This window comes from Lepisosteus oculatus, chromosome 19 (genome assembly GCF_040954835.1).
Source record: "Lepisosteus oculatus isolate fLepOcu1 chromosome 19, fLepOcu1.hap2, whole genome shotgun sequence".
In the NCBI taxonomy this organism is placed as follows: domain Eukaryota; kingdom Metazoa; phylum Chordata; class Actinopteri; order Semionotiformes; family Lepisosteidae; genus Lepisosteus; species Lepisosteus oculatus.
The window spans coordinates 4,286,031-4,311,939 of NC_090714.1; the positions used below are offsets into that span (position 1 = coordinate 4,286,031).

The 25,909-nt window shown below is 43.6% G+C and overlaps 1 protein-coding gene across 4 annotated transcripts in view; it reads left to right on the plus strand.

The window, feature by feature from the left end:
• LOC102691753 (dual specificity mitogen-activated protein kinase kinase 3) overlaps positions 1 to 25,909 on the plus strand; it is a 60,629-nt gene that overhangs the window by 26,959 nt on the left and 7,761 nt on the right. For 3 of the 4 annotated variants that reach the window (XM_015359905.2, XM_015359906.2, XM_015359904.2), the window contains 4 exons: positions 14,716 to 14,785; positions 15,521 to 15,569; positions 24,766 to 24,879; positions 25,556 to 25,675. In XM_015359905.2, the coding sequence (XP_015215391.1) occupies positions 14,721 to 14,785; positions 15,521 to 15,569; positions 24,766 to 24,879; positions 25,556 to 25,675 (348 nt within the window). In that variant the 5' untranslated portion in view covers positions 14,716 to 14,720. Of the gene's footprint in view, positions 1 to 9,495; positions 9,658 to 14,715; positions 14,786 to 15,520; positions 15,570 to 24,765; positions 24,880 to 25,555; positions 25,676 to 25,909 lie in introns of those variants that run through there. The other variant, XM_015359907.2, reaches the window with a different exon arrangement.

A 25,909-nucleotide genomic window follows, 5' to 3' on the forward strand; every position in this document is an offset into this window, starting at 1 on the left:
TGGTCCGGCGCTGTTGCTGAAAGGCGAAAAAAAAGTAGTAAACCCCCCCAGAACCCCCGTAAATCAGGGTCTCCTAACCAGCGCACCACACAGTACAATGAAGTGCTGTCCGGCCGACGGGGGTGTTGCGCAGACATTTGAGAAGGAGTCACGTGCCCACCAAAAAGGAATCTGAAACTTCTTTTGATGCCTCAGTTATTCTTGGTCCCAAACCGCACTCTTGTGCTGTGCCGTTTTAGGAGCTTGGCGATGCCAACTTAAGGTTTTTCAGGCTTAGTGGATCCCAGGGCTATGAACAGACTATCCAAGCTGAGAGGAGAAAAAGCTCAGAGCCCCCGCTTGAATCTGAAGGTTCGTCCTCCAGCGAGTGTGTTTGTAGTGTTTCTGAATGGAGGCGACCGTGGTGTGGTGGCGGTGAACCCCCGACCTCCTACCCCTGAGCACACCCTTCCCCCCCCACGCCCCACGGTCGTCCGGCGACGGCCCAGTTTCCGATAGGTCTGCATCCGCGGAGGAGAGCACAGTAAATCAGGAAGGGGGTCAGGAGTCGGTCAGTGAGAGAGCAAGTCCTTGAGAAAGAGTCTGGAAGTCTGTGTAGGACAAAATAGCAACTGGGTAGGGCCTCTGGAGAAGCACTTCACTCAGGAAACTGCTCAGGGCGTGTGAAACTTTCTTTTAGCCTTGACACCACCTCTTCGTGGTGCTCAGTTAAGATTATTTCTCAGTTAACATCAAAGCTGTATTATACCGGTCTTTATTATTCAAAGACCGCAACAAGGGTTACTTTGTAGAGTGATCCGTAACGTAGATAAATCATAGATGCATATATGTTCAAACCCGGACAGAAAGTTCCATGTATGTGCCTGTTAGTTTGTACTGGGTGTGCCTCATATGCCCAGCTACTAAATTATACACTCTAGCTTCTATTAAGGAATACTTGCTTCTCATATGCAGACGAAACACCAAAAAAAAACATTGAAAACTGAAACTGTTTGAAATGTATTGCTCTTTTAATTCAGCTCAGCCTAGCAACGGCTTAAGTAGGCAGAAAGAATGTCTTCTAACTTCGTACCTGAGGGTCCCATCTGTCTCTGTGTGTTTGCATGAGTAGGAACTGGAAGTGAGTTTATAATGGGGAAGAAGAGGCTGTTCTTGGCACGGGGGTTTGGGTGCTGGGTAGGACAGACCCAGCCATCTTGTCGAACCTGAGACCCTGGTTTCTTTTAAGCTCAGACGAGATGAGATCCCCTCATCTTTATGTCCTCTGAAATACGCCAGATTGGCAGAATCTGTGTAGAAGCTACCCAGCCTGTATATAATTTTCAACCTCTCCGGTGTGCAGCTCGTGCTTTCATTCAGCTGATGACCGGGTTCTGAAGGGTTTATTTGAACTGTCCTAGTCTGACGGCATGGTTGTTTTTAGCTCAGGTGCCAGCCAAGGTAATGATTACCTATTAACAAATGCAGTTGTTTGGCGGAGCCTGTTGCAACCACTTTTCCCGTGCTCTCAGGTGTTACTGTGCAGCCTGTATGATAGCATGGAGCAGCCTGGACCCTAAAGTGGGGTGAAAGAAAAAGAACAGAACAGAAAATGTGTAATATACAGCAGGAGGGACTCAGCTGCTAGCAAACAGTTTCACGTGACTCTAGGAGATTAAGGAAGAACTGGTCATTTCACCTAATGAATTTTTATAAATAGTCCAGGTGTGGACAGCACTGTGGCACAGTGGTTAGCACTGCTGTCTTGCAGGGCTGGGGCCCTGGGTTCAATTCCTGGGGTGCTGTCCGTGTGGAGTTTGTATGTTCTTCCCATGGGGTTTTCATGGGGTTTCCTCCCATAGTCCAAATACTGGAAAATGCATTGACTTGCCCCTAGTGTGAGTGTGAGTGTGTGCGTGTTTGTGTCTGTGTCTGTGTGTGCTCTGCTATATCCAGGGTTACTGCTAGTTAAAATGGATGGATGGGTTAATAGTCCAGGGGGTCTTTTTACACCCAGAGAGCTGCCAAAAAGGTATTGAAAGCTCGCAGTACAATGCAGTATTGTCTCACTTTGAATGGTGCAGGCAACAGAAGGGGGCTTGTGGCGCAGAATTCTTGTGAGCCTTAAAAGGACTGAGCACCTTTCAGCGTTCAGGTCTCATCACCCTACTGCAATCTGCAAGGCATCTAAGTCATCCAGCGCCCGCCGAAAATCTAAGCCTCCTTTCCCCGTGAGCCACCCCAGATTCCCTCAGTGAGCTTCCCGGCTCTTTAATGAGTTACAGTCCTGAGTCACCGGAGTATCACAGCTGCAGAAGTACTGGGGATTGAGATTGCGCACTTAAAACAAACATGGGCAGGTTACTGCACTTCCTGTTGACTTTTTTTTCCCCTGATTGGATAACAGAATGTGGTCATAGAAACCAAATAAGCAAGCACTATAAAAGCAGGCAGCAGTTTGCGTGACTTCTCTGTGTGTTTGCTCCGAGGTGGGAGTTAAGTGCTCGCCTACCGTACATGACAGGCAGCAGAGGGAAACAGGAATTGCTTCCGCTTTGGAATGGAAGGGGGTGCAAGGCTGAGTTAAATACAAAAAAAGGATGTTTTTTTAAAAAAAAAAAACCCTGGAGCTAAAACAACATTTTCTAAGGACTGAAGAAACAGAACTTCAGTGAAACATTTATAACTTGCTTTTTGTTCTTTTAAGATACGATCACTATATTGGCCATATACAATTTCTTGTATAGATAGATAAGACTATTGATCCATAGGGAAATTGATGAATTAGTATTATGAATTTGTCTTTTCACATACCCCAGCTTGCTCTCCATGAGACACACAGACAGGGAGAGAAGCTTGGGGTCAGAGCGCAGGGTCAGGCATTTATACGGCGCCCCTGGAGCAGCTGGGGTTAAGGGCCTTGTTCAGGGGCCCAACGGAGTAGGATTTCTCTGCCGGCCGCGGGATACGAACCGGCAACCTTCCAGCCACAGGCGCAGATCCTTAGCCACAGAGCCACCGCACAACGGTTTATTTTGGACACGTGTGGACTTTATCACGCGTTACGAAAAGCAACTACCCTGTGCTTCTTGATTTATCCCAGGTTAGGATTAGAAATGCTCTTTCCGACTTGCTTCATTGCTGCTTGGGTCTATATTCGCGCGACTTGGTGCATTGAGCAAATTGAGCAATTGGGATGTTTTGCCGTTTTCGTGTTTCATCTTGACCTGTCCTTTGCAAAAGCATATTTCATGAAATGTACTGAGTTTCTGTTTTTTTTTGCATATTATGGGGGAAAATGCATGAATTTCGGTAGGATCCCCTTGTCGTTAAAGGAAAGCAGTGGCACAAGGAGCTGCAGTCAGGGCAAGTTCAGAAGAGGGAAGAAGTGCCTGTTTATGCGAGTTCTTTAGGCTATAAAAGCTCATTTTTGAGTCCACTTCTCGTTGGGCCCTGGAATCCTTTGATTAAGGAGGAATACTTGGATGCTTTGTCTGGCCACTTCTTTGCAGCTCAGACGCAATCAGCGCTAACAGAAGATCCGCGAGTCGTCTGCTGTTGCCTGGTTACATATTGCAATGAGAGGCCACAGCAAGCGTGTCCTCAAGTGTGTTATCAATCTGTCCTGTCTCAGGGCACCTTGCTGTAAGGGGTAGGCACTGGGGAAAGGAAGCAAAGCATTATTTACCTGTCTGCAGAGCCCAATTCCAATTTCAAATGGCTGAGGTTAAAAAGCGGGTCTTTGAGTTTGTTTTTGAAAGGAAGGAAGAGGAGCCACCCCCTGCGTACTGTGCAGCCTTACGAGCTGATTTCAGAAGCTGCTTGCCAGGTTAAAGCATGAAAAACTGCAACTGGCCTCTGAGCTTTGCGTGTCCAGTTAGCGGGGCAGTTTTCCACACAGATCGGTTTCATCGTCACGCTGGTAAAGAATCAGCCAGCTGACGTGCCCTGATTAGCTAAGCCACTCGAAAAAATGCACCACTTTTCAGCAGTCAGAGTTGTAGCTGTCAAAGATAAAGGTGGTATTTTTTTTTTGTAGGACTTCCTTTAGTGGCACGAGTTACTGTGAAGCTATTGATCACCGTGCATGGTTAAGCTCCGTGGAATTTCTTTGAGGGGGATTTCCAAAGGCTGATTCTGCATCAGAATAGTAGGCTGCACTGGTTTCTAGTCATCAGGGTTGTTAAGAACAGATGCATGAGTGCTGGGCAGATGCATGAGAGGGGGATGTTTAAGGAGTTCTGAAGCTCTAGAGGTGCAGGAAAGTCCTGCCACAAGACAAGGCAAATGGTTCCCGACAGTGTACCATTGTATATGAATATTACTATTTTTAATTAAGAAAATATCTGCACAAACTCAAGATTGTGTGGCTGCCATATTAGTGCAGATGGACCGGAGAGGACCAAAACCCTTTTCCTGGTTTGTAGAAGAAAAGGCCCCCCATCTCCACCCATTTCCTATGAAAATCAGGCGGTAGACTTTATGGAAGTCTGTATTTTAGATCTGAGCACAGGAGAGGGAATTCATCCACTTTAAGACATCATCCGGCACATCTTTTCATAGTAAAATGTACCTGCAAGCAAAACTTTTTTATGGGGGGCAAATCAGGGAGGTAGATAATGGAAGGTGGGTAATCCACACTGTAATTTTAGACTAAGTGAACCTTAACAGAGAAGGTGTAGCTGGCTGGCTGTCTGTACCGCTCTTGGCTTGACGTAACATTCTGGCAACAGGCACCTGAAGCAGCCCCTTTCTACTGCGGCTTTCCTTCCGAGTTCTGCTGGCTGGTTCCCAGTCAAGCCCCCTCCTCTTTCTGGTTCCAAACTGGAAAGAATGTGGCCGATCGGGGGTCGAGCCGAGAGATCGGCCCCGTTACAGTGCTCGTAACCGGCAGACCAGCTTCTGAGCAAGAAAATGAAAACTGCCGAGGGAGGGAGGGAAGAGGCCACACCACCAGCTGCAGTTTGCAGCGCACATGAAGTGGCTTTCGTTCACTAAAAACAAAAAGGGAAAACCAGCTCGTTGTTTTTTTTTTTTCCGGCAAGTCCTTTAAATTCTCCGCACAGTGTACACTTCCTCTTAGCGGTCTCGCGCCTGCTTGTGTCATTTCTGGGAATTTAGGGAGAAGAGAGAGGGTAAATTCGACCCATGATTAATTCCATGGGTATGAATTCAGTGCTGGGTGAGCGATCCCGGATCGTCAGTTTTTTTTTACAAAGCAGCACATTTCCCAAGCTCAAAAATCTCACTGAAAACCAACCGTTCCAGCTAAAAGGCGGCATTTCTCCAGCCACGAGTCAAAGAAAACAATGCCCTTGCACCTAACTACGCCAGAATACTTAGCTCTGCAGTTATAACTGCTTGCATATTAACTTCTGCAATGGTAATCAAGTTTCTTGTTTGGTAGAGGTGTCAGGAAAAACACAATCCTTTTAAATGCTTACTCAGGTTTTTTGGGGGTAAGAGTGATGTTTGTTTTTGTCCTGGGATCAGTCCTGCAGCTTGAATGAGTCTCATTCTGCCAAAGTTTACGGCCTGTGTCAATAAACCAGACTAGCCCCAAAATGGCCCAGCGATACTCTGTGTGACTTTGGTTGTAAAATGTATGGAAACAATAAGTACAGAATCTGGAATATTTGCAGGTTCAGAGGCTATTATTAAGTGGAACTGCAGTTTGAGGGGGATGAACTTACTGTGTATATATGTATATAAGGGGTATTTTTATATTTTGGGGTTAGAAAACATTGATGAGTGCATTTCAAACCGCAATAAAAGAAAAATGTACACGGTAACATCTAAAACCTCCAATTTAAATCAAAAACAAATCTTTTAATCGAATAGAAATATTGCTCTCGATTTTGAGACAGATTTGCCAACAAATACTACTTACTTAACTCTGCATGCAGATCACATTGGAACATTTCTGCGGTGAAATGTCTGCTGCACAACCTGTACTTATTGACTCGTACATCACAGTACACGAGTCATTACAGGGACTAGTGAGCAGGAAGGGCTGCATCAAGTCGCAATTCGTGGGGACTATCACTCTCGGCGGTTTGCGTGGTGGCGGTGAGTGGCAACCTTACAGAACTTTCACCAAGTTCATTTTTACGCCTAATTACGAAATTGTTCCAATTTTTCTACACCATCAATGAATTTACTTTGTTACCGAGCTTTAATAACTGGCCTGAGAACCTGGGACCGCAGTTCCCCTTTAAGAAAACATTTTGCAAGCCTTTTGATGGACCGATGGTGTGAAGCATTCTCACACATCAGATGACTGAGTTACTCCTACACACGAGTGAGGCGTGGTGGGGGAGATTGAAACCCAAATGTAGGCACCTCCTTTGTTACGCACCCGCTCAAAACTAGCTGACATCATTTTGCACGTGGAGTTCTCAAAAGGCCCGAATGAAACGAACGACCGTGACACACTCCAAGCTGTCTTTTAAAAAAAGGCATCTGTCTCTCAATCCCCGGGTGTTAGTCACTCAGTGGATTGGATTATTCTCAGACACCGAGTCCCGAGACGTGACTTTTTTTTTTAGAATGTGCTATTGTCAAATAGAAAGTTTCCGCAGGCCAGTAACCCATTAGGAGAGTTTGGGATAACATCCAAGGCAATGGCTGCAGCTACCCCTTCCCTGACAGAGATTAGATCATTTTATCCACGCGCAGCTGTGGTTTCTGCAAGAAGGATGTTTTTTTGGCTTTGCTCGTGTTCTGTTCTGAATCGCCAGCTTGTTTCCCCCTAAGTGAGACACTCTGACAATAAGGAAGCTCTTCCTAATGTATGCAAACTTTTTATGTTCTGGGGATTAATGACGCACGTGGGTTTCTGGCTAGAAATCAGAGACACACAGAACGATTATCACATGGTCTGTACTGGGTTCTCCTTGTGGTAAGGAATCTAATGGAGAGATCGTGCATCACTATTTTCCCCATTGTAATAATTCTTAGGTTATTCCCATTAGGAAAACAAGTGAAAACGACTTGAATTCCAAACATTCTTGAAGTTTCGCCACCAAATAAAACCTAAATAGGCATAACAAGCAGTATATAAGATGCACTGCATAAATATTCACAACATTGTTGTGTTAATTAGTACATACAAAGTCCGGAATCAGTTTTGAGAGTTAATCATCAGATATCTGCCCTGAAAAGCTGTGCGATTGTTTTTTAGTAACATTTCTTTCAGACCATCAGAATGGTTACAAAAGAGATGGAGGCATTCGACCCATCAAGGCCATTTGGTAGTTAGTAGTTAATTGATCCCAGGATCTCATCCGATCATTTCTTTAAGGAACCTCTGGGTATCGGCTGCAACACCATGGCTAGGAAGGCTGTTCCACACCCCTACAACCTTTTGCGTAAAGAAGTGCCTCTTGTTCTTGCTTTTAAATGCACTGCCACTTTCCACTCGTGTCCTTTGGTTCATGTGTCATTCTTCATCCTGAAGAAGAGTTCTCAATGCCTTTGAGGGTTCTGAGTATTTGTATCAGGTCCTCTTGTAGTCTTCTCTTTTTTAAAGACTAAAAAGATTCAGTTCTTTCGGCGTGTAAGCTTGGGACATTCCTGGAAGTCTTGGAATGCCTCTCTGCAAGAAATAAAAGCATTAGAGAATATTGATGAGGGATTTTCCAGGTGGCTGATGTGTTCTGGCATTCGGAGAGCAGCACTGGGCCCAAGTTCCAGTGAGAACATGAATATTTCTTGTTCTGGAGGAAGTTGTGATACAGTCATTTCAGCCAGATCCCCATACTCTGGAAATAATCTGTGGAATGCGACTGAACTGCAGAGCTGGGCTTCAGACAGGAAGCAAACCCCAAATACTTTGCATGCTCAAACCTTTCATCCTTGTTTTAGCGCTTGGCTGCCGGTGGTCAATTCATTAGCTGGGTTTAGCAGAGTGTGCAAGTTGTTACACGAAGGCATGTTCTTGCAGCCTTCTGAAACGAACCTTAAAATTGTATGTGTACATTCCACAGATTCTGGAAAATTCACAGGCCCACAAGGCGGTCTCAGACTTAGAGGTGGGGAAAGTTCGGTGGGGGTCACTGTACTTTCATCCTGTCTAGGAATTTCAGAAAGAGTTGTTAACTTATCCACTTCAAAACTATAGTTGTTGATGTTTGCTTCCTTCCAAGAAATTAGAGGCTTACTAGTTGCTTGAAGTCCCTGTTGCTTTCAAGAGGTGTTGGTTTTTATATACAAATCCCCGGGTTGCCTTGTTAGATATAAACCATTTCATTAAGTCACTATTTGGTCAGAGTCTGTGCATCATGTTTACAAATGCTTGATAACCCTGCCGGGGCCTAAGGTCTCAAAACTGCAGTCTGACTTTTCTTCCTCTTTTGAAACCTCTTAATGTCTTGGAATAGGCAGACGTTAGAACTGCTGCTTCTCTGGTAGATGAGAGAGAGAGAGATGCCGTTGCATGTGACTGTTTTTGCTCTACGTTTCAAGCCCCAATTGGAAATAGTAAGTTCCCTCTCTCTGGTGTCTATGAAAGGTTGTAGGGACCGAGCAGACCACTGTGACAACTATTCTAGGGCGGGCTGTGGATGTCCTGGCTACATTTGAGCTCATTAATTGGTAACAGCACAGGCGTGAAGGTATTCATGCCCCCACTTAACCCCAGGGGTGTTCAGCCAAATATGTGCCACAACAGTCTGTTAAAAAGATAGCCTGAATCTGACCTTACTGGGCCTACATTGATTGCATCTGTCAGTTTTGAGCCAAATGGGTGAAGTTTTCTTATCTTAAATAGGTGACTGTGTTTGTGCTGTATGTCGCTACCTGACCAGGATAGCCATGTGTCTAGAGTTCCTGATTGCACAATTTCAGTTTTTGTTTTTTGTTGTTGTTTTCAGGAGGTTAGAGATTGTCGAGAAGAGCTCTATTTATTGCAGTTCCAGTGAACAGGAAGACAAAAAGAGCCATGTTTCTTACAGGAAAAAAGCCATGCTTATTATCCAGCTTATTACAGGAAAAATCAGTTTGCTGAGCCAATTACCTTCTTAGATGGACAGGCACGATGATGGTTTGACAATTTTATTCAATTGCAGGTTTTTCCTTTCAGGGCGTTAATAGGGAATTTCAGACACAAACACACATTTTTTGGCATATAGAATCTTACAATATCCAACAGAGACAAAATACAGGCCTGAAACACCGTCGTCATTAGGTAAAAAACGGCTTAAGATGTACCTGGTGAAAGTTGTAGCCGAACCAACAATCCTTTTAAATTTGAGGTGTACGATGCATCAATGATCAGTCCACAACAACTGTGTAGTGAAGAGGCTGCACACTGAATTGGTGACAGAATGTTATATTAAGAATGCATATGATAAATCAAATACAGCACAAATTCAGGTTGTCACTATGCATCATTCATACCTTATGTGCTTTACAACACGGCGTGATCAAATGGACAAAGTTGTCAATAGCACACGTGCATCGCAAAGGGAAAGTCTGCTGCTCAGCGCGTGTGTCCTCCTCTTTCCTGTTCCGTTCTGGGAAGAAGGTGGTCAGACTCCACACAGGCTCGGCAGTTTCCAAGAATTTCAAATAAATCTCCAGCCTGTTTTTGGCCAGCCGCCCGGGCGAGTTTAAGCGGGCGGAAAAAAAAAAGTGACAGCAGTTTCTTCTGAAACGACGGACACAAGCCAGTGCCAGGTCTGACGTCGGTTGAGCCAGTACAATATTGGCGTTTACATGTAACAAACGTTAGGGCTCGTGTTAGACTTTGGTTTGTAAAGTCGGGATGAGCCTAATCATTTTTCCAGTCGTTATATGGGGCTCAGTCTCGCGTTACAGACGGTAACCCAATGCTATCACCATATAAAAAGATTGTTCTGCGTATCGCGTCTGGTTACTCGGGATTTCTAATGCGTCGTTTTATTTTTAAGACCTGCTCCGCTTATTGATCTCCTCGCCAGCTTCTGGTTACAACCAGAATGTATTCGTCTTGAGCAAAGAGGGGGTCTAGGCTGTCTTAATACAGGCCGTGGACAGGACAGTGTGAATTGTGTATTGGGGGTGGACGTTTCATTTTGGCAGTTCAGTAAAGTGATGTTGTCACTTCTGAAAACCACCCTTTTGCAAGTCCTTAATTTGTATTATCTCACCACAATTAGGTTACCTAATCTGTGCTGATATGTGCAACAAAGCATGCCTTTTAGCCTTGGGGTTTTACGTATTTTTTTTTCCCTCTCGTAGATGTATTATTTCTTGCATGTACTTTCTAAAGTTGGCTGCTGCAGTTTTACCAAAAAGGCACGTGATGGAGCAGCTTATTTAAATATGCGTGCACAAGCGTGCGTGTGGGCACTATTGTCGTCTGTGGAATGATTTGAGACAGAGGAAGTTTTTTGTTTTTGGGCAGTCGCTGGTGAGGAACCACAGGCCCTGAAAAATTACATTTTTAAAGCACATTTCTGAAAAGAAACAAATCTCATTGTGGTAGGTGTAGTAAGCCACTGGAGGTATGCATACCCTAGTGCAGGTAATTTAAAAAGAAAGAAAAGATTTTGAAAGCGTTTTCTGAAAGTGCTGGCATCTTGACTTTTAATCTTGTTGCAAAAATTGAGCCTGGAAACCTTGTGTTTTTGCAGTTTCGTTCTCTTTTTGGGGGTTGAGTGCATCTTTGGGATTCTTAAGGATGCCCTAAAACATCTGCAAGAAGGTTTTTGTTCTTTCTGTAGCTCATTGGAGTTGTTAATTACAGACGTGATCATAGCAAACTCCGGGACTGCAACAGTCTGGACGATCAGGAATGTTTTTTTTTTGGTAACCACCATTGTTGTCTTCTGCCCTTATCCATCCAAAAATGGAAGCAGATTGGTAAATGACCTTCTGTCTTGTCTGTCCTCATCACATACTCAGAGTTGCAGTATGCCTGCCCTTGTATACGTAGACCTGTCATTATATTTCTTTGGATGTGGAATGTTCTGAGTGTAGGGATCCAGCACTATTCTTTTCCTTCTGAAGGAATTCTACAGTAAAGAAACCAGTTGGAAATGCCTAGTTTATTTCTCTTCATCTGTTTCACCAGAGGCAGCCTGCATCTTGGAATTAAGGGCTGAATTGGACAACCACAGCTCAGTGTTCACCGGAGTGCGTTTTACAGGGCCTCTGCAAAAGAGGCGTGTTTAAAGAGGCTTAGCTCTGGAGAGTAAAATGTGTTGTTCATCTGAATCACAGAGGAGGCAGGGCAGTGTGCCATTCGGAAATGTTACCAGGTTCTGTTATAAATATAGTACAGGGATCAACATATTTCTGGGAAAGTCATCTGAATGGTCACCATAACTCCATTTCCATGAGTGCCATTGTTTAACGGTAAACAGCACCAGTAGTTTGCAACTAGACCCAGGATTTGGCCAGGATACAAGCCTCCAGCAGTTAGCTGCTTTGCATAATGTGCTCCTTTTCAGATGTTATTCAAAGAATACGTAACAGCTCTTCTGACCGTTTCTAACATCAGCCTTGAGGTCTCAGTTCACTTGTTTTGCTCACATACTGTTTTGTCGCACGCTGAGGGTCCAACAGTTCTCAAACCAGACAGGAATTGTATTCCAAAAACTTTCCGTTTTTACTTTTTAAGTCACTTGTATTTGATACAGTTGGAAATTCTTTCACAAAAGACTTTCGGATTGTTTTGCCTGTTTTATGGTCCCACCATGCCATTTAATACAATTCTACCAACTGTTTTTGAGTTTGCCAAATGCATTATACTGCTGAAAATAAGTTGCAGACATTTGACTTTGTTTTATCTTTATGTGCATTTTTTGCACCGATATCATATTCTGTCAATCTTTTTCAGTTTTCCACTGCAAATAAGTGGAAACTGAACTCTGGGATATTTTTAGTTTTCCACAAGCAGCTTTAGTTTAATTTGGGCCTGTCACCTGTAAAGGAATTTATAATCACAGTCAGTAAAACCTGGCTCAAGCTGAATTACAGTAGATCTAACTTCCTGAGGAAACTATTGCTTTGAATAAGACACAGCTCAGAAAAAAAAAAAGATCACCAGTCATATTGATTGGTTTAGGTCTATACTGTTTTCTTTGCCTCCTGTTGTAAAATGGTTAAAGATTCCTAAGAGGTTGGGCCTGCCGAGTAACTCAAGAAGTAAATGTGCTCATCTGACTGCATGTTAAGCTCTACGGTCACGGGTTCGAGTTGCAGTCCTGTCACTTGCCAGCTGTGACTGTGCGGTGGTCTCAGTGAGGGACATACATCTCTCCCAATCAGCACTGCCTCTCCGGTATGGGGCGTAGCTGCCTGTGACACATTAAAAGCTGATTGGCTCAAAGGTAGGCAGGTAGGAGGAGTCAGCCTGCACTTCCCCTGTGTGCGGTCACAGGTTCTGTTGCTGTGAGATGGGGAAAACACCCAACTGGCTGTTTGAAATACAGTGCGTATAAATGACTAATATCTGACAATTCTAAATAATAATTTAGGTTTTTCACATCGGTAAATATTACAGGTACTTCTAATATTTTACTACTTAGGTTGTAGGAGTGTTTTAACTAACTTAATTAATTGTGTTACATCTTTAATTTGAAATTCATCCCTTTAATGTTATTTGGAGAAATGTCTATTGAATTATAGAAAACTAACAGTACCTGTAATATGTATCTATAAAATAAAAGTACACATAGGAATATAATAGCATTAAAATCGTTAAAGACATGGAAACATTGCAAGTATTCTGTCAGTTTAAAGGAAGGCTAACCACAATCCTGGTTTGGGGTTTACTGACAGATATTTCCAATCTAGGTTTTGAACCTGTTGACACAGCCTAGCTCATTTGACTATGATCTGTACCAGGGACTTAAGATTTCCAAGAGATTTGGGATCACAGAGGTTATGTAGGATCCTGAATGCTGCCTCTGCTTTCTGATGTCAGGAATCCATCTCTCAGATAGAATGATGTTTTTTTTTAACTTTAAAACTGCATCTGTTTCACACTGGTCAATTTTGTTTTGAAAAGTAAGACATTTGCCAACAAACGGGAAAACCCAAACCCCTTACCCTAAAAATACCAGTAAAGTGGTCAGCGGTTTTGTGGACTTTTCGATAGCCCCACGGTGGTAGAGCTTTCTGTAAAACAATACTGACGCAGAGGTTCACAGACTAGATAAAATCTTCGCACTCAGGTCAGCATTCCCGGGGGGGGGGAATTTGATCTCCCACCTGTTCGGACTCGAGATTGTGCCACTTGGCTGGTGGGCCCAGGAGTCAGCAGTGACGCCAGTTTGGCCCTTTTCCACTCCGGGGGGCTTTAAACCATGTAGCGTCTTTCTGTCTGATGTTTCACAACTTAAAATAATTAGACCAGAAAAGCCACACAAGAGAGGAAGCCACCCAGATCACTTGGTTGCTAGGAGCTCACTTATTATTATAATTGTGTGTGTTTTGTATGGGTGCTGCAGTTACCTGCCAGCTTCAGAACCGACATTCGGTCTTGGCAAATGAGTGTCTCTTAATTGTGCCTGTGTGTTTATAAGCACTACAGTGGAGTGTTGTCCTATACAGGGCACAGTCCTGACTTGCACTCTGTGCTTCAGAGGTAGACCCTGGGTTGCAATAACGCTACCAGGAAAAAACTGCTTTCTGTTCATTTTTAGATGAATCCATTTATCCTTTGGGGTTTGCAGAGATGTTGGATTCAGTGCGCACATGAAGGGGACAGTTTCACAGCCTAACGATGTCCGCAGATCCTGTAAGGCTGTGGCTGTTTCCGACGCGTTCATAATTTAGCTTTATCATGATTTTAAGATGCAGGAAACCATGCAGAAGTGCGTTTAAAACTGAGAACAGGAGGAACTGCTTTACACAAAGAGTTGTGAGGGTATGGAACAGCCTGTCCATGATGATACCTTGGTTTCTTTCAAGCAACAGCCTAATGAGATTATTGGATCAATTTCCTACCAACTACCAAACGGCCTAGTTGGACTGAATGGAACCTTTGATTTGTTACTTTTTTGTAATGGTGAACGGACTGAGGGGTGTGGGCTTGTGATTCAGTGTACACACTCGCCTGTCATTTCATCGCTCGTCCCCTTGGTGTTGGAATGTTTTATCAGCAGCACAGTTAAAGAGCAGGGGAACGTCATTCTTTGTCTTAAATTACAGTCCATTGAATTTGTTTTCATCTGCCAAAATTACAACCTAGACTGCATGTTCGGGATTTTGGGAGGATCTTTTACTGGTGCTAACGTGCAGTTTTGCCTTTTTCTTTTTTACGGTCATTACTGTCAGTGATATACTTCTAATGTTGGCTAGCCTGTTCGTGCTACTACGCAAAGCCTATTCCACAGCGGTACAAAATTCGGTCCACATGAATGGGACAACAACTGGAATTGTTAAGGGATAGTAGTGTTTAGAAACCAGTGCCGTTTCAACTGCTCTCACCCTCTTAAAAGACACTTAGGGCCTCATGTCTTAATCTCCCGAGTCTACTTTGATTGCCAAAAAACCAAGGCCTTGAGTGTTTTTGCGGTTCCTGGAAGGCAGTAGACAGTTCAGACATGTTAGGGTCGTTTTCCAGGGAAGTTCTGCAATCTTGTGCCACAGTCACCCGGCCGATTCCCAAGGATCCTTAATGAATCATCCATCTTAGAATCGGATGAATCCGGTCCAGCTGTCGCTGGCCTGGAGGGCCCTTGGATCGTTCAGCCATTTGGGTTTATGTGCAAGCTAATGGCCTCCTGTGTTTGCATTCTACAGGAAAGATGAAGAGGAAGCCGGGTTTGAAAATCCCAGATGACGTCTTCAAGCAGAAAGAGCCTAATCCTGTGTGCGTATTTGTTGATCTGCTTTTAATGCGTGCATGAAATGAATGAATGAATGAAAGAAGACCCCCCTGTTAGGTGTATGGTTCAGCTACAAAAAACCTTTTCTAGCACAGTGGACATAACACGCAGGGCATTTTGACTTAAACAGCATACAGCATTGTATGTTTTAGCACTGGTTAATCAGCTCAGCTTTGCTGAAAGCTGTGCACAGTACCTTTTAAGGTTCACCTTTTGGTAAAACAGAATTGCAGTCACAGGTGTTGTGGTGTCACTTCCACGAGCCATGTGGTATCAAAACTGAACATGTTTCTTCTCATTTCAAATGAACAAACCCCATGGAATGCCATTATTCCATTTATAAGGCATAAACGTTCTTGTAACACGACTTGGAGTAAAATTGATTCATATTATCCGGGCATCGATCGACAAATCCCAGACAATAGCATCATGAGGGACACAGTTAGTGATGATTACCAAATAATCTCTCTCTCAATATATATTTATATGAGTTAATTGCTCCTAGTGCATAAGAAAGTAAGATTTCAGGCACTGTATCATGCTTTCAACAAAAATGATGGACCACGTCTTGTGTCAATTATTATGTAGTTCTACGCAACACGTATTAAAATATCATCTGTGCTCTTGACACATTCTTCAAAGACCAGGATAAATCAGCGCCAGCACATTTGGATCACAGCTTTCAGTATGTTTTTTTGACTGCAGTTCTCCTCCTACAGGCCGCCCCGAAATCTGGATTCCAGGACCTTCATTACAATTGGAGACAAAGTAAGCATGTGAGACTTTTGTATCTTGATCCCTGATAGCTGAGTGGAATCCTGAGGCATGCATTGCCTGCAGCATGAATTCCCAAACCAGCGCCTCTCCCCACTGCTAAATGCAGCCCAACTCAGAAACCTGACCCCCCATGTAACAGCTCTAATGCCAGGTAATTTTTCGCTCCGAGAATCCTCAGAACCACAGTCAAGAACCTTTCCAAAGTTAGTGCTGCAGGAAAACCCAGTTGAGCCAAGAAAGTGAATTAAATGAATTGTTTATGATTCAGCTTCATGTTTTAAGGACTGTCCTGAGTTGTTGTCTTGACTATATGTAGTAATGGATAAGAAAACAAGGAATTCCTGGGTAGCGTCATTATGTTTATTCTGTAAAATGTTTTATACATCTGAAATCGCTGATTATTTCTTTGCCTGTATACACCCCTAATTTGGAGTCCCCAGCTGTGTCGGCAACTCCTGTCTTCACATGTGAAGTATTTTCTGAACTTTTGAGAGACCCTAATTACAGCTGGTTCCCTGTTACACCACCACCTTCTGTCTCCCAAAGCAGGCGGGCTCTGCTAAACGTCTTTTCTTGCTTACAATAATGTTATCATCTGCACAAGTCTTTGCTGGAGTCTTGCTAATTAGTTTTCTCGACAATTAGGAATAAAACCCTGTATATGCACTGGTAAGAAGTTGAGGGGCAGACAGCTGGCCTGTTTTAAATCTGTGATTCCACACTTGTCCAGCAGTCTCCAAATCGTACAGTCGCAACAATATCGCACTCGCTCCCTCCTACAAAAAGCGGGCAGTTTTCAAATAAAAAAATCCTCCCTGTCCAGTCGGATCCAGTATGTATATCCTCTTCTGAAGGATACACTTTGGAATCTTAGACCCGAGCTGGTCTTTTTTTAGAGATCAGAAGTTTTTAATTAATAATCCCACCTCTACTCAGAAATTAAAATGAAGTGAAGTCTTGCTTTGACATGCAATGCATGACTCCATAAAAAGAAAATAAATCATTATTATAGATTCTTCTACATTCTGTTTACATTCAATTTGCATGGATCCTAAGCTCAGTCATGTGGAACAGCCTGGCTGCAGAATGGCTGTAACACAAGAAGTGGCATGTGATTAAGGGAAGAGAGCAGTTTCTTGCACTGGTGCTGGAGATGCTACAGACAGCTCTAGGGCTCTGTCAGCCTGAGGGAGGGATGACATCACATAGAAACCTGTCCTGCACCCTGTGCACACAAACCACTCTCCCTGTCAACACTGACATCACCAGCCTGCTGAATCAGTGTCCGCAACACTGAGGTTACCGTTCTATTCTGGTGCACTGATGTCGGCATGTGAAAATGACATCGCGTAAAACAGCTTTTAAAATCTCTGGTCAGTTAAACAGGACACTTCAAAAAACACTTTTGCAAAAGCTGCAAAAATGGTTCAAAAGGCAAACTTTGTGAATTTTTGTTTTAAACAATTTTTTTAAAAAATGATTTTTTTAGCATTTCGGTCCTCAAAATGGTATCGGCAGAAGCTGTTTAGTGACCGAATTACGGTTCTCTTTCTTTGTGTTTGTTGAAAGTGACCGACCAGCTCATTCAGACATTTTTTTAAAGGAAAAAATACCACTTTCACAGCACCAGTGGCTCCCAGGTGTGGCAAGCACCTGTTGTGTTCCTACCCTGTTAAAAAGGAGTTAGTATATAGTCCAGAGTACAGTTCTGTCACATTTCCTCGATTTCAATATCTGCTTTCTGTCAGTTTTAAGCTGCATTACAAACTTGCACTAAAGAGAAGCATGGGGACTCACAAAAATAGAAACACTTCCAAAACCACTGTGAAATGTGCACAATGAAACAGTCGTGCCTTCAGTGAAGGCTTGTTTATGGAGGACCTTTGCACTGTCTCGGTGCAAGGTGATCCAGAAGGTATGTTCAGAGCCGGAGAGCTGTGCACGTGCTCAGTGAGTAATCGGCTGGCATTCCACAGGGGACAAATATTAATGACATGTAAAATAACCCACTATACAACAGCAAAGCTAGCGCAACACTGACCCTCCGCTTGTGCCAGCCAGCCCTCATACCAGGAATTATTTTGATGTTGGTGATATTGAAGCCCATACAGCTGCTCAAGAGTTTAGGACAAAAACGAGCAGGTTCGTCCGTTAATCTCAACGTGCAAAGCAGCTGAAACCGGCCGCTGTCACTCGGGAAAACCGCAGGAATATGGAGGTTACGCTGGCTTTTGCTATTGTTGATGTTCCTTTATAAAACAGGAGCCAAAAATCCCTGCCAGCAAAAAGTTCAGTGGGAGTTTGGTACCGTTTGTCGTCTTGGAATGCATGGCTTTTGGGACCGCCTGCCGAATGGTCGCGTCGAGCATTATCGTTAGCACCGCTAACGTAATGGCAGTAACCCTTCATTTTGTATTGTATTCCTATGGCAAACTGGCTGCATTTTAATTCCTTCCAAGGTTCTAGTTTGGGGCAGAAACATAGCATGCTGATTAGGTGACCGCCTAACCTCAAAAAAAACCCAACTGATTTTCCGAATATGAACTTGCCCTGGGGTTAAAAGCCGGGTTGGCTAGTGCCTTAACCTCCAGCCAGTCCTGTCTCCTCCCTGCTGTGGCGTGAACTGTCCTCCTTCCCACCCACTGCACTGGGTTAGTGGGGAAGTGCAGGAGCTGTAGAGCTGGACCCTCAGTTAGTGCGCGACGGGAACTTGCCCAGCATTCCTTACGGAAGTGTCAGCCGGGAAGAGTCGTCCCGATGCCTTTATGTTGAAGTCATACGTTTCTCGCCAGACAGGTGGCAGGAGTTCTAAAATAGCCTTCTGCCTTTAAGAGAAGGTGGTTGGCGCTTTCCAAAAGCCTCTACTGTTTGACTGTGCAGAATTTCCTTAAGAAACCTGTCAGCAAATACTGTGGCTTAGTACAAGTTAAAATAAAGAGGGAAGAGTACTGGTATACTTTGCTTCTGAGAGGAAAATAGACATGACATTCTCATGTCACATCAATAAACTTTATGTGAATAATAACAGCAAACATAGTATGTTTATGTTTTCCCTATGTTGCAATTTCTAAATGGGCTAAATGACCCTATCTTATGTGTAATCTTTCTTATATTACATAACAATAAGGGATTTCCCCCTACGTGGATGATGGCAGACATCAGTGCTCCCCACACACCAGCTCTCAGTGGGGAGAACAGAGTGATGAAGCCAGTTTGTAGATGGGGATTATCAGGAGGCCATGATTGGTAAAAGCCAGTAGAAATTTGGCTAGGATGCCGGGGTAACACCCCTACTCTTTTTGAGAAACACCCTGGGATTTTTAATGACCATGGAGAATCGGGACCTTGATTTTATGTCTCATCCGAAGGACGGCACCTTTTTACAGTGTAGTGTCTCTGTCACTATACTGGGGCATCAGGACCCACACAGACCGCAGGGTGAGCTCTACCTGCTGGCCCCACCAACACCACTTCCAGAAGCAACCTTAGCTTTCCCAGGAGGTCACCCATCCAGGTACTGGCCAGGCTCATACCTGCTGAGCTTCAGTGGGCTGCCAGTTGTAGAATTGCAAGGTGATATAGGGGCTGGCTGTATTAATTCATCCCCAGATGGTCCTAAATGCAGGCAGGTGTTCTATATACATATCTGTGGTAAAACATATTAGGGAATGTGAGGACCGTGCGTTAATGATGATCGCTGACATCGCAAAAGGGAAAGGTGTAACGATTCCTCGTTTTGAGAACAACTACCCCAGTATCTATTCCTGTAAAGCAAGGAGCCTGCAAACAGTGCTGCTGCTGAAATGCTACTGAGAAGTGATGTTAGGCTGACATCATGTTTTTATACCGGTCTATTTCAGAAATTTCAGTGTTGAACACTACCATGATTCAGCTTGAGTTAAGGTGTGGCTTTTGTTACTGGATATGAAATGATGAGTCATTATTTTTTCCAGCAAAAGCTAGACAGTATATGCTCCAAGCAGTGCACCTTGTACAGTGAAAGGACATGAAAAACCTGCCTGTTAGGCCTCAGTATGCATATATACTGTAAGTATGAATTAAGCAAATTGCAAATCGGTCATCTACGTATTGTGTCTTGATAATAGTGCCCTGTGCACAAGAAATAATGCAATCTCCAGCAAACACTTAATACAACACTGCAATCTTGATTCCATTCTTAAACAGAAAGGGTGGGGATGCTTCTCATATTTCAGGTTGAATTTCCAGGCCTGGCAGTCAAATTTACAGACAGGCATCACCATTCGTGAGACGGAGGTGAAAAGGGAGGTTAAACAGGCGTTTCCAAAAATGTCGCAAGAGGGAAAGAGGCACCGCGCTAAGGAAAACCTTCAGCCTGAGTCGCACAGAAGGATTCTGTCCGCATTCTAAGTTACAGACTGTCTGCGGAAATATCATATCAGATCATAGCGTTTGCAGGAACTCAGCAATATTGCTGTTTGGGAGCACGGCCAGCAGGTCATTGCCTTAATCCAATCTAGACAGAACAAAAAAAACGTACTGATCGCACGTATATTTAATTAGTCTTTACAAACTGATATGATTCAGTCATTTAGCTCTCACGTCAGCGTAATCTTTTTCAAACAGCCAGAACTCGCGTTCGAGTCCAGATCTGTTCACGTTCCCTGTAACTGCTGGGACTGAAGCCAGGTGTTAATCGCAGTGTTCAGTGTTGTGTTCAGTAAGACCCTGCTATATCTGAATTCAGCTGTTCAAACAAGGAAGAGCCGTGGCTCTCTGAATCGGGGTGTTTATGAGCAAAACGAATAAAAAAAAACCTACTTATTTCCAATGAGCATTTGGTGTATTTGTGTGCCCTTGTATTCATTGTAATGGAATTTAGTATCCTGCTGTTGTCCAGTGCTGTATACTGCTCAGTGACATTTTTTGCATGCTGTAGACCTTGAGCTTATACACAGGGGATGGTGATAGTCCACATTTAGAACACTCTGTTTACAATAACAAATATTTCCCTTCTAAACTTCAATATGAGAGTTCCTTCATATCATATTCATAACAAATTTTTGGGACATTATTCATTTTGTTTGCCCCTAACGTTTGAAGCGTGAAGGTTGGAGTAACTTGGCAGCCATGCGTGTACCAATTATTTGCCAGAGTTCCACTGCCTTTTCTTAAAGGTTTTATGTCCTTTGCCTGTTTCACAGTACAAGACCCTGTCACACAATGTACAGCGGAGTTTTTTTTATTTATTCCTTGTATTAATAATACAAGTTAGATGCACCCAATCTCTATGCAAGCACTTGAAATGTATTCCTTGTTTCCCAACATTCAATGTGTCATTCTGTATGTTCTATAACTTTCAGCAAAGACAGTTAAATAAAATAGGTCTGAATCATGTCAGGTGAAACTGAAATAAGTTCACAATTGCTGTCTTTAGAATGTCCACGGAGCATGCTTGATTTTCCAGGCATCCCCACAAAGCATGCACTGTAGGTGGCCATGTGCAAAGAAATTAATTAAGGATTTCAGATCAGGTCACAACAGACCTATGCCATGGATATCCCAATCTGAAAGAACTGTAGATGAACAACATGCATGTGAATCACGAATCACGAGCTTCAAACTCCATCCATCCATTTTCTAAATGCCTCTTCCCACTCAGGATTGCAAGGGAGCTACAATCTATCCCAGCAAGCAATGGGCACAAGGCAGGGTACACCCTGGACGGGACGCCAGTCCATCGCAGGGCACACACAGATCCTAACGTGCACACACTCACAGCAGGGCTAATTTTCCCAGAAGCCAATTAGCCTACCTCTATGTCTTTGCACTGTGGGAGGAAATCGGAGCACCCAGAGCAAACAAACACAAACACAGGGAGATACACAGGGTTTACAAATAAATACCCACTGTCAGGTATTTTGGTATTTTGCAGTGGTCAGCTTTTCTCTTTTTGAAATATAATGATGCCGTCTTGAATTACAACTGCGGAGCTGTGACTGTGCTCCTAATTTGAAGTTACATGAGATTTTGACTGTTACAAGAATTATAATTTGTCTCCTCTTCTGTGCACTGTTTGACATTAACAAATTTATTGATTTTAAATTCATACATTTATTTTAGCGGCCTTTCTCTATCTCTGGCACTATGAACCTTGCATGCAAGCTGTACGTTAAGGAAAAAAATACAGTTCTTTGTAAGTGTTTGCTGATTTTACAGTTTTTCTACATCTGTTTTTAGGAAATGTTTTCAAATTATGAATCTGTGCTATTTTTATTGCTTTCGTAGCCTTTGGGAGTGTGACTAACTGCTTAAAGTGTAACAAAAGATTAAAAGCTTGTCTGTTATCAAGAAACAGTGGTGCTCAGCAGTGAGATATAAATGGATACAGTGTTTTTCCTCCGGAGGAAATTTAGTTTCACTAAGAGGCAGTGTTTTGTATGCTCCAATTTATTGGCCACTTCATTTTTGTTATGTACGCTCCAGTGTGTTGTTTACGGACCATACTAATTCAGTCTTCCAGGAAAGGTCTTTTTGTATGCTTATGTGGGGACACAAATGCGTGTTACACACATGTCCACCATGTCCATAGGAGCTGGTACAGCATTGTTAATCCCCAGCAAAAGGCTCCTTCACCTTATAAACTCCCATTTGTCTTGGAGAAGTAGCATTCATGTGCTGGAGTTGGAAAATCACAGTTCAAGGCAAAACAAAGCAGTCCCATTCTTGAAAATACTCCAAACACAATCTCGGGGTGCTCTGAGGAGTCCTCAGAAATGGAAACCTATTGACAAAGCAGATGTCTTCCATATCACGTATGCCACAGGACTGGAGCTTTATTTAGAAGAAACATATTTCAACTTGGTTTTAAATTTGGGGGGGTCCACACTAAGAGTAATGCTTTTATCAAGAAAAACACAGAGCACACCTCAAATTGAGCATGCAAAGCTTGTAGGCTTAAAAAGAGACAGAAACGCATCTACTAAACTGCTTGTAAAAAGTGATGAAAGTTCCTTGTTCTTTTATTTTCCATTGTGCTTGAGCCCACCGATACAAGACCCAGGTAAAAATTAGATGCTTTCTGTCTTTGGCTCTTTAAAAGACTGCACTGTAAAGGAACTGCAGGTCAAACCCCTGGATTGGGTTCAGATAATGCTCAGATTGATGAAGCAGCACTACTTAGAAAAAGCCGTGAACTCGTAAGAGAGTATCCTTCGCCTCTCCTGCTAGACCCCATCCTCACCCCACACCAGCGGTTGTACAACAGGATAGAGAAAACACTGAATTCGAATATATACTGTAAAAGCCTCATCCCGCTCGTTTGAAAATTCGCCTGTTGTAGCCCCTAAGTTCCGACCTTTGGAAATGGTTATACGGTAGCGCCCATATTCTGTAGACAGTAACCACCCCATTACAAGGTTATGGATAAAATAAACGCCCAGCAATCTCTTTGGATTTAACGTTGGGCGTGAGCTGCAGAGGCGAATGCACAATTGCATGATTGCTTCCTGACGACAGCGGGAGATATTAAAACCGCCGGTGGGAAATTCTTCATTTCAAGCCTGCAGATCTCGTTAATAAATGCAGGTTTTCTCCTGCTGCACAGATGGGATGCAGGGCGATAGTGGGTTCATTAAATAGCGTGCATTTTTTTCTGGGGATCTCATACTATATGGAAAATTGCACGCCTTCCCTACCACACAAGCCCTCCTTTCCTGGATAAATACCCTACTACGCACAGGGAACAAAGAAACTGTAGCCCGGCGTAGCTCCAGTTTCGATATAAGGTTGTGGGAGGCTGAGAAAAGGGACTGGCTGGCATTAGTAGGATTCCTTTGTCTTCAGCGGTGAGGATTAGTTTGCAGTTTATTGTACAACTTTGATCTCCCTCTTGCCTGAGGGGGAGATGTTGGGCCCTTTAACTCATATAAGGAACACAGCCAGGATTAAACAGGTGTAACAGGTGTTCCTCCTGTGGATTAAAAGGTGTGACCCGCCTATTTGTGAGAGTGTTTTGGGTTATTTTTTTTTAACATGAGACAAGTGCCGCATTAAAACCTGTCTGACAACCATGAGGTTTACTTATCACAATATCGTGCTTCAATGGGCATTGCATCCTTATTCTCCATTTGTTTTCAGTCTTGGTGCCTATTCATGGAAGATAACATTAGATGACCTTTCTACTTACCTCATTTTTAAACTAAGGTAGTTAATTTATTTTGTAATTGGGTTCTGTGGCTAACAGTCGTCATGCAGTATCTTTATCTTACCTTGGGGGTGATTAGGTGTCAAATAATTAGCCTTTTTGCCTATAGAAAAATTTGCCTCAGGATCAAAGACTGGCACTCTCTCATTTCCTAGAAAACCATGATGTGCAATCAATGAGATTGTCAGCCCACTGTCTTGATCTTTTTTCATGCTGTTTTCCTTCTTCTCCTACCTTGGCCTGCTGTTTAAAAATAGCCGGACAGCGATTTCGACGTGAGAAATGTGCTGTATCCTTCCATTCACTATCGTGTGTCTGTCCGCACTCACGATGCCTCTAGTGATTAAGAGGTAGCCTGATTATAACATCAGGTAATTTGGGGAATAAAGAAACAGAATTAAAGTGATATTCTGAAGCTAATAAAGTTCAAAGATGGGGCATCATTTATCAAAAGCAAAAAAAATGGTTTTAATAGGTGGACTAATTTCTTTTCAGATGGCCGATTCTGTTAAAGTTAAAAATGCTTGAACTCTGTCAACTCCAAAACAATTCTCCAGCCACAGGGAATTTTAGTCCCTCAAACACACAGGTGATACATGTGACTTGCTTTCAGTCCTGCAGTGTACTGATTATATATATAGAGTTGTGCATTTCTTTGAATGATATATCGCAGCAGTATTCTTTTCCAACAGAAGAAAGACGTCTGCACCGTAATTACAATCATTACAGCTGTGACATCTGAAATGATTATGGTTAATAATGATTTAAAATCCTTCCTGTACTCAGGAGGGTTCAAAATGAATAGGTATTGCTCAACGGGGACGATAATGAAGACACAACGAGTGCTAATTGTGTTTTTAAGGGTGGTATGTTGTGGTAAATTATATGGATTCTCAGGATGCAGTGGCTCTGCCACAGCTCGGGCCCTGGGGTGTTCGGCTTGGCTTGCTCTTCTCACGGATATTAAGAGTCCCCGCGCCCGCTTGTCTTGTTGGGTTGCAGAACTTCGAGGTGCAGGCCGACGACCTGGTGCCGCTGTCGGAGCTGGGCCGGGGGGCGTATGGCGTGGTGGAGAGGGTCCGGCACGCGCAGAGCGGCACCATCATGGCGGTGAAAGTGAGTGAGCCGCCACGCGAGCAGCTCCTCGGCGCTCGGGTCCCCCCCCCGGGGGGGGCTGGAAGAGGCACAAGCCTCCCCCGTTCATAGCCGCCCGAGACTTCATCATCACGAGAAGCCGAGCGGAACTTTGGTCAAACCTGAACTCTTGACTTGTCTGGATTTTACTGCTCACCAAAGGCAGTGCTAACCAACAGGGATTTGCATGAGCTTCAGCTAGTGCAGGGAGTACCCCTTTTTTGGGGGGATTCCAGACAAACACATTTAATTGGCCTTTGACGGTAAGCGGGTTGCTCCAGGAGTGGTTAAAGTAGGGAGCTGAGCCAGCATGCGTAGGCTGCAAAGGAACAGGTCAAGGTTTATTCCATGGTCAGAAGAAAAGTCTCTTTGTCTTTTCAGCTTTGGAATAAACCTTGACCTGTTCCTTTGCTCTAGTAGAGGCCAGACACAGTATATAAAACAGTAGGGCAGTCAATTGCCGCACAGTGCCTTTCGTCTCATGTCTGTGGCTCCCGTTTTCAAATTTTACCCGGCGGTGAAGAGCCTGGAAGACTTGAGAGCCGCTAATTTGTCACACGGTGTACTTGAAATTTCTTAGTGGGAAAAAAGCACAGAGCTTCCACTGCACCACTCATAGAGCAAGGCTAAAGGAGAGATCTTGTTACCTCCCCTACAGAGGATAAGAGCCACTGTGAACAGTCAAGAACAGAAGAGGTTGCTGATGGACCTGGACATTTCTATGAGGACAGTGGATTGCCCTTACACTGTGACCTTCTACGGAGCCCTTTTCAGAGAGGTAGGTCTGAACATACAGGCAAGAGCTGCATTTACTCGCTGTAAGACAGCAGATTCGCTTTCTACCCAAAAGCCTTTTGTGGAATATGGAGTCTCCTGTTATATTGCACATTTCATTAGCCACAACACTTCTGATGATGAGGAGAAATTTGCCCTGTGGTGGACACATATCTGTCACTGTATATCGGTTAGAGGCAATTCTGCGGTTTATTAGAGACATGCTTTCCCACAACCG